Here is a 15,178-nt window from a genome sequence, read left to right on the forward strand (position 1 = left end):
TTGGCTGACCATGATGATTGATAGACATTGGTAATAAGAGCTCGATCATTATAAGGGGGTTCAAAATCATAACACAACTTGCTGAGCTCTAGAAACTGCCCCAAATGGGATCAGATCACTAAAGTTGAATATTAAATAATAAGGAAAACAAATTGTCAACAAGTAGGAGAAAAGTAGGGGGACTGTTAAAGATTAGAAAGTAGGAGGGTTTGGACAGCCTGCATTAAATATGCAGAAAACCGAACGACATTATGGAGAAAAGTGTAGGACATGTTAATGAGAAATAAACTGATAGCTAGAAACGGAGAAATTTAGGGCGACAAGATGATGTCGGATCTTTGTATAATGGGAATTGGGAGGTGCGAAGTAGCAGCTGGTATGTCTGGGGAGCTGAAAAAACCTTCCAGATCGTTTGTAAGTAATGACCTAAAAGCACGCAGTACTGGACAGTATATCTGTATATAAATCGGGCAGATTGACCTGCACGAGTTATTAGTTTTTCCTATCGTAGGATGGTTATTGTCGGAAGATTTTGGGGCCGGAACCTGTAACTATAGTAGTTGGGTTCTGGTAGGCCTAGATCAGGGTAGAATGTAGATAGATGGCTGATGTTAAGGTAAGACGAGTTTGTAGTAAATGTGTAGATTTATTGTTAAACGATCCTTTTATGGGTTAGTTTGTCACGTGATCAAAACCGAGCAAGTTATCTCCGATAAGTGGGCTACTTATCACAGTAAGTGTGAGAAACACCACAGTAGCACATATTACATGAAGGCCGTCCTAAGCTCTGTATTTGAGCTCTGGTCAGTGAACATGGTATAACTGACCAATAGAGAGGCGGGAGATACGAGAGAGCTGTGTACCATTAGGATCATCTTATCGCATTAAACTACCATTACTTGAGGTAATACTGTAGAAACTGTTAGATAGTAGATACTGTTAGATACTATTAGATACTGTTAGAAACTGTTAAATAGTAGATACTGTTAAGATACATTAGATCTAACATAAGGAGAGTCGGCAGAGAGAAATTCTAGGATAAGTTTGTAGGATCTAAGAGCGGGGTAGTATTTTTAAGTGTCTTGAGTGGAGAGTATTTAGCAGACGTTTTATTCAAGTATTGCCGGGTTACTTTGTGTATCGTATTTCATATCTATTTTTATAATTTGAGATTAAGTGTATTTGTTGGTCAGTGCCCAATAGCTGCAGACTTCTGTATTAATCCAAAGTAATTGGGTTAGGTAAGCTTCGCTTGAAGTTTTATTCCTAGAATTGGAACTGTATTATTTTTATAGTCAATAGTCATGCAATCATTGCCGATAATAAATCTTTTGATGAAATCTCAGAACTACAAGCTCCCAATCATGGATATGATTCTCCCTTCCTCGAGTTTCGGGAAGATTATCAACAAATTTACAGCCAATCAGGCCTTTTCGGGCCCGTAATTTCTGGGCTGAAACTTATCTCACGTCGCGATTTTATTGGCCCTGCTACGGGGAGATGAGCAAAAAAATCCATTTTCACTTATCATCTAACAATATTACTAACAAGGTGTAACTGTAAGCTATGCTTTTGAATTACTTGAATGACGTTTAGGAAGAAAGCTGAGATGATCAGATGGATGACGAACCTCTCACACGAGCAACTCAGATCTTTGAACCTGTTCGTTATTGTGTTTCTCTTCACCGGATTCTTTATATCAACTTTACTTAACCCAGTGATCCTTCTTTATTACAGGTTACCAAATTCTGTCCCATTTATCTGTCACAAACGAGATGCCAAATTGAACTGCGATTGTTTTTCAATATATCTCTGATTCGGTTATGTGAATGTAATCATCTTGGTTAATAAATCATAGTTCTAAAACCAAACACTCTGTTTATTATTTGAATCAGCTTAATCTACCTTAGTACCTTTGGGAGTGACTGCATTGATCTCTGATCCGTTGATTAGTCAACTAATAAACAAATAATTGATAATCAGGAAGAAAAAGTCAGAGAAGCTAAGTAGGAAGCTGTTCATGCTGGTGTCTGTCTCTGACTTCTGTACAAACAGTTACCCTGTACTTCACATCCTGTACTTCTGTATTTCGCCTGATGTCAATTTGGCGGTCAATGCAAACAAAGACCAGAAGATTGATGACATGTATAGGTAAAGTGTGAGCGTCCGGAGTTATTTAAAGGGATTTATTTGGGAATATGCGTTCATTTTTATAAGTGGTTATCTTCTTGGATGAATCTATTACTAGTTCACTGCATTAGAATTAGAGATCGTAGATTTGATTCACTTTAATAATACAGCCGCAAGGTTAATTTCGGAACGTTTGCAGTATAGAGTTCACTGTGTCATATTAATAAGTATAGAGCTTCAGAGGTTAGAATCTGAATATGTTACTTTTTCGGCCCAAACCCGCTATTAAATTCAATTTTCCTTATTCTCAGGTTCTTCGCAGTCCCTTACATAATAGTGTGCAAATTTGGCTGCCTCTCTCAAGTGACGACCTCTGCCCTGGCCATCGTCCGTATGATCTCAATATTCTGTCCATTCCTCCACATCCCTCAGAGGGTGTTTCTCTCGTACATCGCTCTCTACTCCCTGCTTATGGCTGTCAACAACTTCGGGTTTGCTTACTGTCAATTCCTGGAACTGACCCCTTCAGTACGCTACGTGATAACTCTCACGTTGGAATATTGCTACTGGTTGAACATTGTTCAGTGTATCCTGGGAATATTAGCTTCACTTTTCACCACTGTCAAGATCTTCTCCCAAGAGAGGATCTGAGGCTGACGCGAGAAACAGAGCTGTGGATCATCCTTATCATGAATCTTCCTTACTGCCTGTCAGCCATAACTTTATTTTATCCAAAAGACTAATCTAGCAGTATGGTAGGTTTATCTGTCCTTGTCATCGTTACCGTGTTTCACGTCCATGTTGAATCCGATAGTTGTTGATTTCTTAACCATAAGATCAGAGTATTCACATGGTCGTTACTACAAGGAAATGAAGTACGCGTGGGTCCCGACCTTGAATCAACCTCCTACAGGGTGACTTCAAAAACGATAAGTAGAAAGGAGGAAAACTAGACTTGAGGTGTTAATCTCAGAGGACATTCAATAAATGGACATGAACCTGCTGTAACCAGACGAAAATAACTGCTGAGACTTGTGTAACACGATGCAGTGCTTGGCGAGGTTGAGTTCCAGCAACCTACTGCAAAACAGCCTGTTATGTCACTGAGAAATAAGCAGGTTCCACAACTATCGTACGTGTGCTACACTAAGAAGGGACATAAAATCCTTGCTGCTAAAAAACAAAAAGCACTTCTTTCTCTACTCGAGCGGGACTTTTGACTATGGGTCTAACTTTTACACGATCTACAAATCTCATTTTCTAAAAAACATAGGAAACTCCAGCGGGGGTCAACGACCCAATTTATTTTATCTACTTATAATACAGGGCAATATCCAGATAGCCCGACACGTGTTCGCGAACAGGTGTTTCCCAACAGTTGAACACGAACAGGTGTTCCCGAACAACTAATGACATGATGGTTACTATCTGGATACTGCCTAATACAGTTATAGCTTTATAGGTACTTATTAGTTTATGGTTATTGTCAGTTAACACGTTATTATACGGCTGTTTGGAAAAGGTTTATCCAAACAGCCATATTGTTTCTGTCTAGTTCTAATGTACCGTCACAATAGTGACTTTAATATATAAATGAGATAGACGTTTTCGATCAGATTGTTTGATGACATTATGGACTTTTTTTTCCGTCCAATCGGACTGAGATGGACTATTAGACTATTTAAAGTTAAATTTTTGCTCTTAATATTTGACATAACATAATACATTGTTGCAGCATAGATTATAAAATAATATTGCACTATGATAGCGGTTAGTTTGGAGACATTTCTATAGCGTTCTTGAGAGGAAGTGGTCTGAATTAGCTAAATGCACCACAGTATTTAACTCAACTCTTCGTTGATGTCTAAACGGCGTTACCTCTAATATAATTAGTCGACTAGAACTTTAGCAAGTCATACTTTAAACAGCAGTTAATCTGTTTAGCTTAGTTCAATTATCGTGGGAAGAAGGTTGCGTAGTCTCGTCGCATTGACTCCGAAGGAGTTATCGTAATGGGTAGCCACTGATCGTTGTGATTTGTTGTTTAGTGGTGGGAATTTGGCCTTTTAGGCCATGTCGAGCGTTTTCCTTCAATATTATCTTGATGTCATTTGGAGCAAGGTTGTTTGCCATCTTCCATGCATGGATCAGGATCTATTTCGCTCTCTCCGCCTCTGCCCTCTGCAGGGACAAATGGTTTTCGAGACGGCCGAAATTATTTCGATGTGTTCTTTGAAAAAGTACTCCACTCACTATAAAAACAAAAATCATCATGTATCGTCGACGTTTCGGCTTCAGGCCTTTGTCATAAACGAACATTGAAATAACTCTTTACATAGCTGCAACACACATGAATGTTTAAAATAATTCTTTACAATATAACCATTAATAACCTGAAACGTACCTACAAATCCCCTACAAATGTTAAACTAAAATGAAAATGTAACTAGTAATATCGCGATCGTGAAAAATGACTTCAAACGTATAAACGAAACAAACATCTAAGAGGTAAAGAATTGCGTCGAAAGAATCCACATTCCACATCATCACAAAAGTGGGAACGGTTACTAAACCAGGAATTACAAAAGGTTTGTCACATCTTAAAATGATAAAACATAAAGGTATGCAAAGTAGTAGCGTGCACATTCTTCACACTACTAATTGGATCGACTAAATAAATAAAAGTTCCACGTCACTTTCCAAGCGTATTTAATCCAATCTCCCTCCTATCGACTCAGATGACTGTGTGTTAATAGCCGGATTTTCACGTTTGATGAGTACTGACTGCCACAACATATGGTCTGTACATCTTTTGCGTTCAGACTACAGTACCTAACCTAGAGAAGTTGTGGGTCTGCATGTCCTTGCATGTCTCTAGGTAATGCTCTCCCATGGCTGTTGATTTGTTGCCAGCCCTCACAGCTTTGTAGTGTTCCCAGGCTCTATTTCTTTTGAACCTGCCAGTTTCTCCAATGTAGGTCTTCTGGCAATCCTGGCATCATTCTTGGTCATGCAGGATTTGTCACACTAGTAGCATTTGCTGTCGCTTTGCTTATTACACTTTGTCTGCAGCTCTAGACTAAATCTTATCAGTACTTCCGCCTTCTTTTCAGCACTCGTATGTGAATTGTAAGTCGCTGTTCAAAGAGTTGATGTATTTAACAGGATCTTGTTTCCTTCTCCCTCCACTATGCCGAAACAGTCGTCCACATATCTATCCCATAAATCTATGATTGTGGTTTGGAGGGCGCTAACTTTTTTGGGCTTTCGTACCTTAATCTTTGTTTCTATCATGGCGGTCAAGAACAAACTATAAATGTATTCTTTATGCCTCTTAATTGCCGGTTTCGCATCGATGAGGCAGGACTATAAGCTTAAAAGGACAGTGCCCAACGCTAAGGAGGTACCATGTACAACGTAAATGTGCAGGGGCACTTATCATGTTGGTAAATATAAATGCAAGCTTGTATCATTTCCTTTTTTTCTTTTAGCTCCCAATACCCGAATTTTAGCCGTTCAGTCATCATTAATGTCATTTATTTTATTTTCATTCCTATCACTCTACAATTTTACCTGGCTTTCACAGCTTCCCTTATTTTCGCATATTTTCATTCATCAGATAGCTGGTTAACAAAATGCAATTCTTTAACAAAGAATTCGTCCTCCAGAAAAAAGGAGAATCGGAGGTGCTAAGAAGATAAAGAAAACAAAGAAATCAGAGTTGAGTAGAGGTCAAACACAACAAAAAGTACCGCATAGAAGGATAAAAAAGAAGGGTTTTTAGAGGGTGACCGGTGAGAGCTTTAAAAAAAAGAAGTAACAGGAGGTCCTCCGCTACACTTTTATTTAATAATAGCCTGTACTCTATAATATACGGGTGGGCGACAATTGACCCCCCCCCCCCCCCCCCCCCGACAATTGACCCCCCGACAATTGACCCCCCGACAATATAATTTAATACAATTAACCCCGACCCCGACCCCGACCCCGACCCCGACCCCGACCCCGACCCCGACCCCGACCCCGACCCCGACCCCGACCCCGACCCTGACCCTAACCTGATCAATTGACCCCAGTGTAATTACATGGGGGGTCAATTGTCGGGGGTCAATTGTCGTACTAAGCCGTAGATTTCGCGACAATTGACCCCAGTGTTATTACATAGGGGGTCAATTGTCGGGGGGTCAATTGTCGGGGGGTCAATTGTCGCAGTACCTCTATATACTGGATAAATACTTAAATAAATGAGCCCAACATATCAGTAGAATTATGTGCGCTATTGGACATAGGTGGTATACACTATACACTATACAGTATATAGTCCACTATTATTTAGTAGTGCAGTCTGTACTGGGTCAATAAATGGGCATTACAGCTACTGATCAGCAAAATTAGGTGCGCTGGGCAGGTGGTTCACTACTAATACTATCTTGTAATAGTCTGTAATCGTGTAATACGGCAAACTACTTAAATTATAATGTTAGAATGCATACATATGTAGAATTTGAAAAGCCACTGCTGTGATGTTATTTTCTTCCGACCCGAATAGAAGTAAAAATATGTGGTAAAAATATGTAGTAATAATATGTAGAGATACTCTTTGTCTCTTTTCCATCCTGTTAATTATATGACAATAGCCTCTTTTATACATTATTCATATTTTATACATTGTGTGCATATATTTATATTTGATTGTAATTAAAGATTTTAAGGCGTTAGTGCCGAGTAATGCCCTCGGGTAGTGCTCCTCAATCAATCTCTCTCTAGCGTCATGTTGCGGAATATAATAACTAAAAGTTTTGTACGGTTGAATTTCAATATTAAACTTAGAAATACTGTTAGGCCGTTCCGAGATCTAATTCTATCCAATGAGCCCTACACCAAGGGTGAAGAGTCAAAGATAACCAGTATTTTACATATACGCCTATCTAATGACCTCTTTTTTGGCAGCCTGTAGCTGAAACGTCGACAATATATAATGTATTTTTCGCTCTCTTGAGTGGGTCGATCATTGATCATGAATCAAGAGTCAAGAGAGCGGAAAAAATATATCTCTCGATCCTTTGCCAATTGCCCCACACTGCACACCGATATGCTCTATTTCTTTTGACCAGCGTTTTAAGTAGTCTTATGCATATTTGAACCAACAGCTCCATAACATTTTACCATTTGTTACCTCTTTAAACTTTTTCGCGAACAGCTTTATCAAAAGGATCAGGGTATAGTGTAATTATTGCCCTAATATTCATTATTTTATAAAATTTCTCTAGATAGCCGTACACATCACATCAGTCTGGCCGACTCATCAGTCTTCTTAACTCTTACAAATACTGTTATCAAGTAACCAGCTGTGATTATACTATATATTTTAACGAAACAGTAGGACTAACAGCAGGTTATAATTTATATACAACACATGTTTATTTTAAAAAATCCCCAATAGTAATCCGTATTCCCCTTATTTTGCTTATAAATAGCATTCATGCATTTGACGCCGACATGGGTTGTTCTTTACGGAAAAGTTTCGCATTGCCAATATCGTGACTTATACCGATTCCTCGATCATATAATATCATATCATCGTACAGTATCCTGTATCCACCCTTCCTTAGCAAAGTATGGTACCCTCACAATAACATTGCATGAAATGAGAAATCACATATGTATCATTATAACGTCCTATCAGCATCAAGCACCTTTTATGTCTCCATAATCCATATATATTATATATAATTATATAGTATATACATATATGCGTGTGTGCATCTGCGCACTTCAATATGCTTATCTTGGTAGTTGTGGCACGCGTTTAATAATATAATGACTTTCAGGGCTCGACGCGACATCAAAATGCAATCACTGTGATTATGCTTCAAATCTATACTTTTACCGAACAAATCTTTCTAGCATCACCTGGCTACAGTACGCTCTTATATATTATTATTTTTAAATCATAATTCAGCTTTCGAGAGGGTCGTAATTATTGCCTTGTTTGCTGTTTTTTTATAGAACACGTCCCCAATCTCGTATTGGAAAATGACTAAACTCAATTCTGAGTGTGAATACGGGTGGTACCTGCAGGCTGCAAGTGTGTTCATTAAGCATTTAGAGTTCTGTAAAACTGCAATTACAATTGTGCTAGAGTATTTTTAGTATTTACGATCGATATCAGATTTCTATCCCTACATGCTTCCAAAATGTAAATCTTCAACTTTCTGCAGAATGTAATATTTGAGGGAAAAAATGATATAGAAATAAAATCAACGATTTAATTTTAGGAAAGTAAAATTTATTCCCTGGTTTCTTAAGTCGGAAAATCAAAGTTTGTAACGAAGTTGTTTCCTGGGTTGCAGAGTCCTCCAGATTCCTCAGTCTTTGAATGTGGTTTTTGTTCTTGTTCAGTTCTGTCCATATTTCCTCGTGTTATGTTCAAAGTTTTGAAGTGTCATGTTGTCCTCAAATTATTTGTTATTCAAATTATTCAATTATTGCCTTATTTCGAGCGGAAATGGGTCCAAGCGGTTTTGAACTAAAAGTTTTTGCGATTTTGCCTTAGGGGTCGTTCACATATTACGTAATCAGCCGAGGGGGGGGGGGGATTTAAATGCTTACGGTTGATTACAGGGGGAGGGGAGGGGGTTTTGGTCGTTGATTACGTAATCAAAATTTTAATTTTTTACCGATTTTCGAAATACCAATTGGACAATTTTCGTTAATTATGTAATCAACAGGCTACCGGACAACTGAACCCAATTTGGACTTTTCCTAGACAGGGTAGCTTGGGAAGATATTTATAAACCCAATCAGTCTACCTAATTAACTTTGAAACGACAACTGAACCCAATCGTCACTAGAAATCACTAACAGTTTAACAGGTTTCCAAATACCGTTCTAGTTTAGCTGCTGCCTGGTTTCTAGTGCTATAATTTCGGAGACGAAACAGAGACAATACTTCATTAATGTTAATTTTAATAGGTAATTGTAAATAAATAATATTTATTACTTAAAATCTCACTCAAAGTCATCATAATATTTCAGCTTAAGCAGTAACATCGTGTTCAAAGCACTTAGTTATCAGTCTCGACTCTTGTTGCCAGTACTACAACTGTAGTTCTTCTCGTTGTAGATATTAAGTTCATCTCTTTTAATACTTATCATAATACATAACCCGTTATATCCTCAATTCGTATCCTGTATCCTCTGGTATCTCTCCTCTGTATTTTCAGATCTGTATATTCCGTATATTCTCTGACATCTTATTTTCATTGGCAGTTTATTTCCGTGTTTAGGAGCACTCAATGTTACAACATCCTTGAATCCTTCATTGTTATTTCATCGTTTCGTTTTATCCATTTCTACTGTCGATTGTATAAGTTATAGCTCAATCTATTTCCTGAATCATCTCATTTTCTAGGACCATTTCAGTTTTAGTTCATCCACGGACAGCCCTTGTTTCGCCCCCAGTTCACACTTTCATAGTATTGGTATAGTATGAGACCCTCTATTCTCTGTTCTGATCTTCAGGTTACCTCATTACCTGCCACCTTATTTCTCTCTTGGAGCTCGGTCTTTCTTTGTTTTTCTAGCAATCCATTCACCGTATAGCTCACCTTCTAGCACCAATTATATCGCAAAACATTCTTGTTTCGTCCCTAGTTCACAGGTTCATGTTCACCGTAACAGAGCACCAGAGTCTATGATTATGTTCTACTAACACTGGATACCGGCCAAATTGCCCGCCTATTATGTTGACTTCGCTTGTTTAACTGCCTCCGTTATTTTTCCTCTCACCTTTTAAACTTATTCAACTTTTAACCTGCCACACGACACGATCATAGCATGTATTTTTATATTTACCTCAACAGTTTTCCTGCGGTCCTAATACTTGTGCACTTAGTTAGTGCACTGTGCAGCTAGGTAATTAGAGAAGTTCTAATCATATTGATATAGTACTTCTCTAATTACCTATCAAGGAGATATAATTCCTCATGTACCAATGTGAAGAACATTAGAGACCAATTATATTCTCTTGACCAACCAATTAGAGACTCGAGGGGGCTAAACTTATTTTGTAGCAATTTTCTCCTCCTTTTGTTCAAATCTTACTCGTCCTCTTGTCGACTGTCAAAATTATGCACCTTTGTCCCCGCGTGCCTATTATCATCTTTAATCCCCTGTTTATCCTAGTACTCTAGTAGCAGGGAGTAGTTGAGTGTGCACTTCGAATTTCGATGTGTACGATTTCTGACAACACAGGGTGGTTTGTTAACTTGTTAGGTCATTCTAAACCAAAATCGTTTAGGTGCACAATTTGTTTCGCTAGAGACAACCCTACAGGGCAAATTTTCCAAATTACCCTCAGTCGCTTATACAGGATTTTTGTATTTCAGCTCCTGAAGGTCATAGAGACTTCAATTTTAGCTTAAAATTACCGCAATGACCACATTTATATACAAGTTATGAAGCAAGACCTTCAGGAGCAAGACCTTCAGGAGCTGAAATACAAAAATCCTGTATACGCGACTGAGGGTAATTTAGAAAATTTGCCCTGTAGGGTTGTCTCTAGCGAAACAAATTGTGCACCTAAACGATTTTGGTTTAGAATGACCTAACAAACAACCTTGTGTTGTCAGAAATCGTACACATCGAAGTGCACACTCAACTACTCCCTGCTACTAGAGTATAGCATAGTAAACCTTTTTCTTCGCATTTTTCCGTAACATTTTATTCTAAACTCTTTTTAAATTCTCTATCGAGGAGGATCATTAGTCATTATGTAGCACCACACTCAGTATTTATTAGTTCCATAATTACCCCGCAATTTTCCGTTTTCCACCCGTTTAAATCATTTGGGACTTTGAATCGGTAATTAACCCTTATTATCTCTACTCTCCCATGTGACAGCAACACGTGATGTTCGCGTCTCTGTTTTTTATGCTTTTTTGAACTGCGATATTATGTACATTTTACACCATATTACTTTATGTTTAAACTTCATAACCTGTATCTGTTTACACAGAGGTGTACCTAATCTTCACACCACGATCCATACTGATTCATACTTTCAACATACTACGTCGTTTTTCAATTCAGAGGAATAAATGTTACGAAGGGCATTTATTTCTATACAATTTTACGGTCAATCCCAGCCTTTTTTCAATTTTCATGGCCAAGTGACAGGTTGCATGTTTAGGTTTTTCTATTATGTCGAGGGGGAAAAGGTGCAGGAGACCACCTACTCCACGATGGCATCTGATACAATACAATAATATTATAATTATATAGTTTAGTTAATATTATTATTATAATGAGCAGATAATTTCCAATTGTTGCCAGAGTCGATTTTCGATTTGTCTTAAGCTCGAATTCTTTGGTTGCTAAGAGTGAACCATATAAGCCGGTTCAAGAAGTATTACTAATACCAATATTTGATCGACTAATCGCCAAGTAACGAACTAAGCTCTGAAATAATTATAAATTAATTTATTAACTTGATAACACTTGGAAGAAAGCAAGATGATCAGATGGATGACGAACCTCTCACACGAGCAACTCAGATCTTTGAACCTGTTCGTTATTGTGTTTCTCTTCACCGGATTCTTTATATCAACTTTACTTAACCCTGTGATCCTTCTTTACTACAGGTTACCTAATTCTGTCCCATTTACCTGTCACAAACAAGATGCCAAATTAAATGTTTTAAGAGCTTTTGAGATCAGTTATGTAGTCATCTTGGTTAATAAATCATTTTTACAAAAGTTCAAAAACAAACAATCCGTTTATTATTTGAATGCGCTTAAACTATTTTAGGGAGCGACTTAATTGATCTCGATTCGTTGATTAGTCAACTAATAAATCAATATTCAGGAAGAACAAATCAGAGAAGCTAAGTAGGAAGCTGTTCATGCTGGTGTCTGTCTCTGATTTCTGTACAAACAGTTACCCTGTACTTCACATCTTGTACTTCTGTATCTCAACTGATGTCGACTTGGCGGTCAATACAAACAAAGACCAGAAAATTGACGACATGTTCAGGTAAATTGTTAGAATTAAATTAATTTTTTTGAGCAGTAGAACCTCCTACTGAAAAACAGATATGAGGTTAATCTCCCCTAATTTAATTAATTCGCTTAATCCTCAGGTTCTACGCAGTACCTAGCCTAATAATGTGCTCGTTTGGCTGCCTCTCTCAAGTGACGACCTCTGCCCTGGCCATCGTCCGTATGATCTCAATATTCTGCCCATTCCTCCACATCCCCCAGGGGGTGTTTCTCTCGTACATTGCTCTCTACTCCCTGCTTATGGCTGTCAACAACTTCGGGTTTGCTTTCTGTCAATTCCTGGAACTCACCCCTTCGGTACGTTACATTATTATTCTCACGGTGGACTGTTGCTACTGGTTGAACATCGCTCAGTGTATCCTGGGAATAGTAGCTTCATTTTTGACCACGGGCAGAATCTTCTCCAAGAGAGGAGCTGAGGCTGACTCGAGAACAAGAAGCTGCTGGATCATCCTTATCATGAATCTTCCTTACTGCCTGTCAGCCATCAACTTTATCCTATCCAAGACTAATCTAGCAAGATATGGATATGTTTATCTGACCTTCGTCATCGTACCGTGTTTCACGTCCATGTTGAATCCGATAGTTGTTGTATTTCTTAACCATAAGATCAGAGTATTCACATGGTCGTTGCTACAAGGAAATGGCGTACGCGTGGGTCCCGAGTATGAAACAAACTCCTCCAGGGTGACTACACGGATGAAGAGCAGAGAGGAGGGAAGCCGGAAGCCATGCAAGTGCATACTGTAAATAGCCGAGGACCATTAGTGAAATATTAATGAGGTTGACTTCCAATATTCCAGAAGCGATAAGCGGACCGAATACCTACCCGGACCCCCAAACTGTATACTCCTGATAGAGATTCATTCCAGTGGGAAATAGGAATCAAGTCCGTTTGGAGGACTGAATATCTACCACTATGGTTACTGTAATAACCATATTAAACGGTATATGTGATCGTCAGCATGCAGGACACTAGACAGATTTTATCCGTATTTGGTATTAACTATTATCAAGTGTACTTATTAAATGTTTATGTGCCATTAGACCCTCTGGGCTCTGACCCTACCAGCTATACCTATACGCCGCGTGAGGTGTCAAGTGACACGATACAAGATGCAGTCTTTGACCCTAGCTATAAGACGTTACGTAACGTGTTACATGATTGGAAATATTGAATGTGACTATCTCGCATTCACTTGCTTTGAAGAAGCCAACACATACGAAAAGCAATTTCTTATGTAAGGAGCAATTTCTTATCTAAGGATACCTTTTATACAACTCGATTAATTAATGAACTTAAATCCGGCCAGCATTGATGAGATCCCACGATGGCACGATTTCTTCATAGCTCATCATTGACAGGGCTAGCTATGATTTGTCAAAGGATAATTGTGTATTGTTTATTGGAATTTAATTTTGTTCAGCGTTTTATCTTGCTACACGATGCATATCCTTTTTACGCGCGAAAAAGTATATGCAAGTTTTAATTGTGTCTTATCGTATATATTTGATAATGAAACTGAAAGCTGTTTTATCCTATTTTGATCAAAGTGTTTACGTGCTGCTTATATATATTTATCAAACAAACAAGCGTGCTTAATCAATTTTTACATACACTGGAACAATTTGAGATTTTTTCTAAAACATTAAAGGATTCTAAGTCTCTTGGCCTAACTGGACGGATGGCCTAACGCCTAAAACCATGAATTAGGCCATGAGACCAGTTAGGTCAAGCGACCGTTTTGAGGTCTGATGGCCTAATACTACTTTAGATCAGAGTTTAGGCCACCAGTCCACTTAAGGTCGCATATAACTGGACTGAGTGGACGGATGGCCTACAGTGTGATGCGAACCGTTTGATATATAATTCGATATTTTGTTGCAATGAAATATGTTATTGATTTGATTATCATAAATTAATTCTATTTTAATAAGCTTGTTGTATCACTATCTAATTCTAAATAAACATATATACAGTGTGGGCCAAAAGTCAGTACACATACGTTGGGTCTTATACCTCCGCCGTGTTTTATATTTGAGAGTTGTTGCTTTGCAGATGGCATACTGTACCTACTTGTGATTCCGTCGCCAAAATTTTAAAATTCAAATATTTTAGACCACGCCCATTCAATATTAAAACACCTTTATTGTTCTTTCAGAACATGCTGGACGCCTATTTTTTTCAGAGGCGGTATTATTAAATGTTGCATCGATTGGGAACTGGGTTTTACTACCCCAGTTAATGTTTACTAAAATAAATATTGAACAGCAATTTAATAAGATAAAAATCGTACCAGCGTACTTTAAAATCTGTATGATTCCTGAAATTAAAAGTAGCTATGACCATTAAGAGTTAAATATATTGTTTATATTCCCCATCATGGACTAGTGGCTCAACAAAACTGCGTCGGAAATTAAAGCTCAGCTAAAGCCTGAAGACTATTCAGTCTTGTTTAGAAAATAACTACAGCTACCAGCTACTATGTCCCTCACAAACATGGTCCAAAACATATCAAAACAGCACACGAAACACACACTCAAAAAAAGTTGTCAACCGTTGCTCTCATCGGCACAATAAATTTGCCCGTTCTTTATGTAAAACTTTTTGGTCGGTTCTGCAAGTGCCCGCTTCTTCATGTCCTGTACCAGATCTTTCCGGAGCTTCCTCTGTTCGACAGACCGATCAGGGCTCAGGAAAACTGTCTTAAACTTCTCACTCTGCCGCAGGTTCCTGGCATTCCTCAGAATCTGATCAACGATGAGCGAGTTTGAGGTAATAACTTTAACTGGTCGCGTTGAGTCAACCGTTTTCTTTTTTCCTATTCTCTGAGCCTCTACTTTTGGCTTTATGCCAATAGTTTCCAGAACTTCACTGACTTGAGATTCGAGCTTCTCTTCTTTTTCCTCAGGCAGACCGAAGATAAGAAGGTTCCTGCTGCGGTCCTCCTCTGCAACAATAGTCTTAACTACAGACGTCAATGCTT

General features: G+C 38.3%; 2 protein-coding genes across 4 annotated transcripts in view; one reads left to right on the top strand and one right to left on the bottom strand.

Annotated features, from left to right (window-relative positions):
- LOC134825994 (polypeptide N-acetylgalactosaminyltransferase 1-like) overlaps nucleotides 1-15,178 on the bottom strand; it is a 56,900-nt gene that overhangs the window by 40,378 nt on the left and 1,344 nt on the right. Inside the window, exon 2 of one of the 3 annotated variants that reach the window (XM_063838232.1) lies at nucleotides 11,668-11,798. The exons of the other annotated variants lie outside the window; for them this stretch is intronic. The gene's annotated coding sequence lies outside the window, so the exon portion shown is untranslated. The remainder of the gene's footprint in view (nucleotides 1-11,667; nucleotides 11,799-15,178) is intronic. 3 annotated transcript variants of the gene reach the window in all.
- Nucleotides 11,570-13,047, top strand: LOC134826001 (uncharacterized). Its single transcript, XM_063838243.1, has 3 exons — nucleotides 11,570-11,774; nucleotides 11,998-12,165; nucleotides 12,272-13,047. The coding sequence occupies exons 1-3, from the start codon at nucleotides 11,647-11,649 to the stop codon at nucleotides 12,939-12,941; spliced, it is 966 nt and encodes a 321-aa protein (XP_063694313.1). The 5' UTR covers nucleotides 11,570-11,646; the 3' UTR covers nucleotides 12,942-13,047.

The sequence above is a fragment of the Bolinopsis microptera genome, chromosome 1 (genome assembly GCF_026151205.1).
Source record: "Bolinopsis microptera isolate Bmic1 chromosome 1, MBARI_Bmic_1.0, whole genome shotgun sequence".
NCBI lineage: Eukaryota > Metazoa > Ctenophora > Tentaculata > Lobata > Bolinopsidae > Bolinopsis > Bolinopsis microptera.

Bases quoted from the DNA above. Each gene is read 5' to 3' on its own strand.
- LOC134826001 (XM_063838243.1), top strand. From the start codon at position 11,647: ATGATCAGATGGATGACGAACCTCTCACACGAGCAACTCAGATCTTTG. The intron at 11,775-11,997 runs GTTACCTAATTC...ATCAATATTCAG, and splicing joins GTGATCCTTCTTTACTACAG to GAAGAACAAATCAGAGAAGC. The intron at 12,166-12,271 runs GTAAATTGTTAG...CTTAATCCTCAG, and splicing joins AAAATTGACGACATGTTCAG to GTTCTACGCAGTACCTAGCC.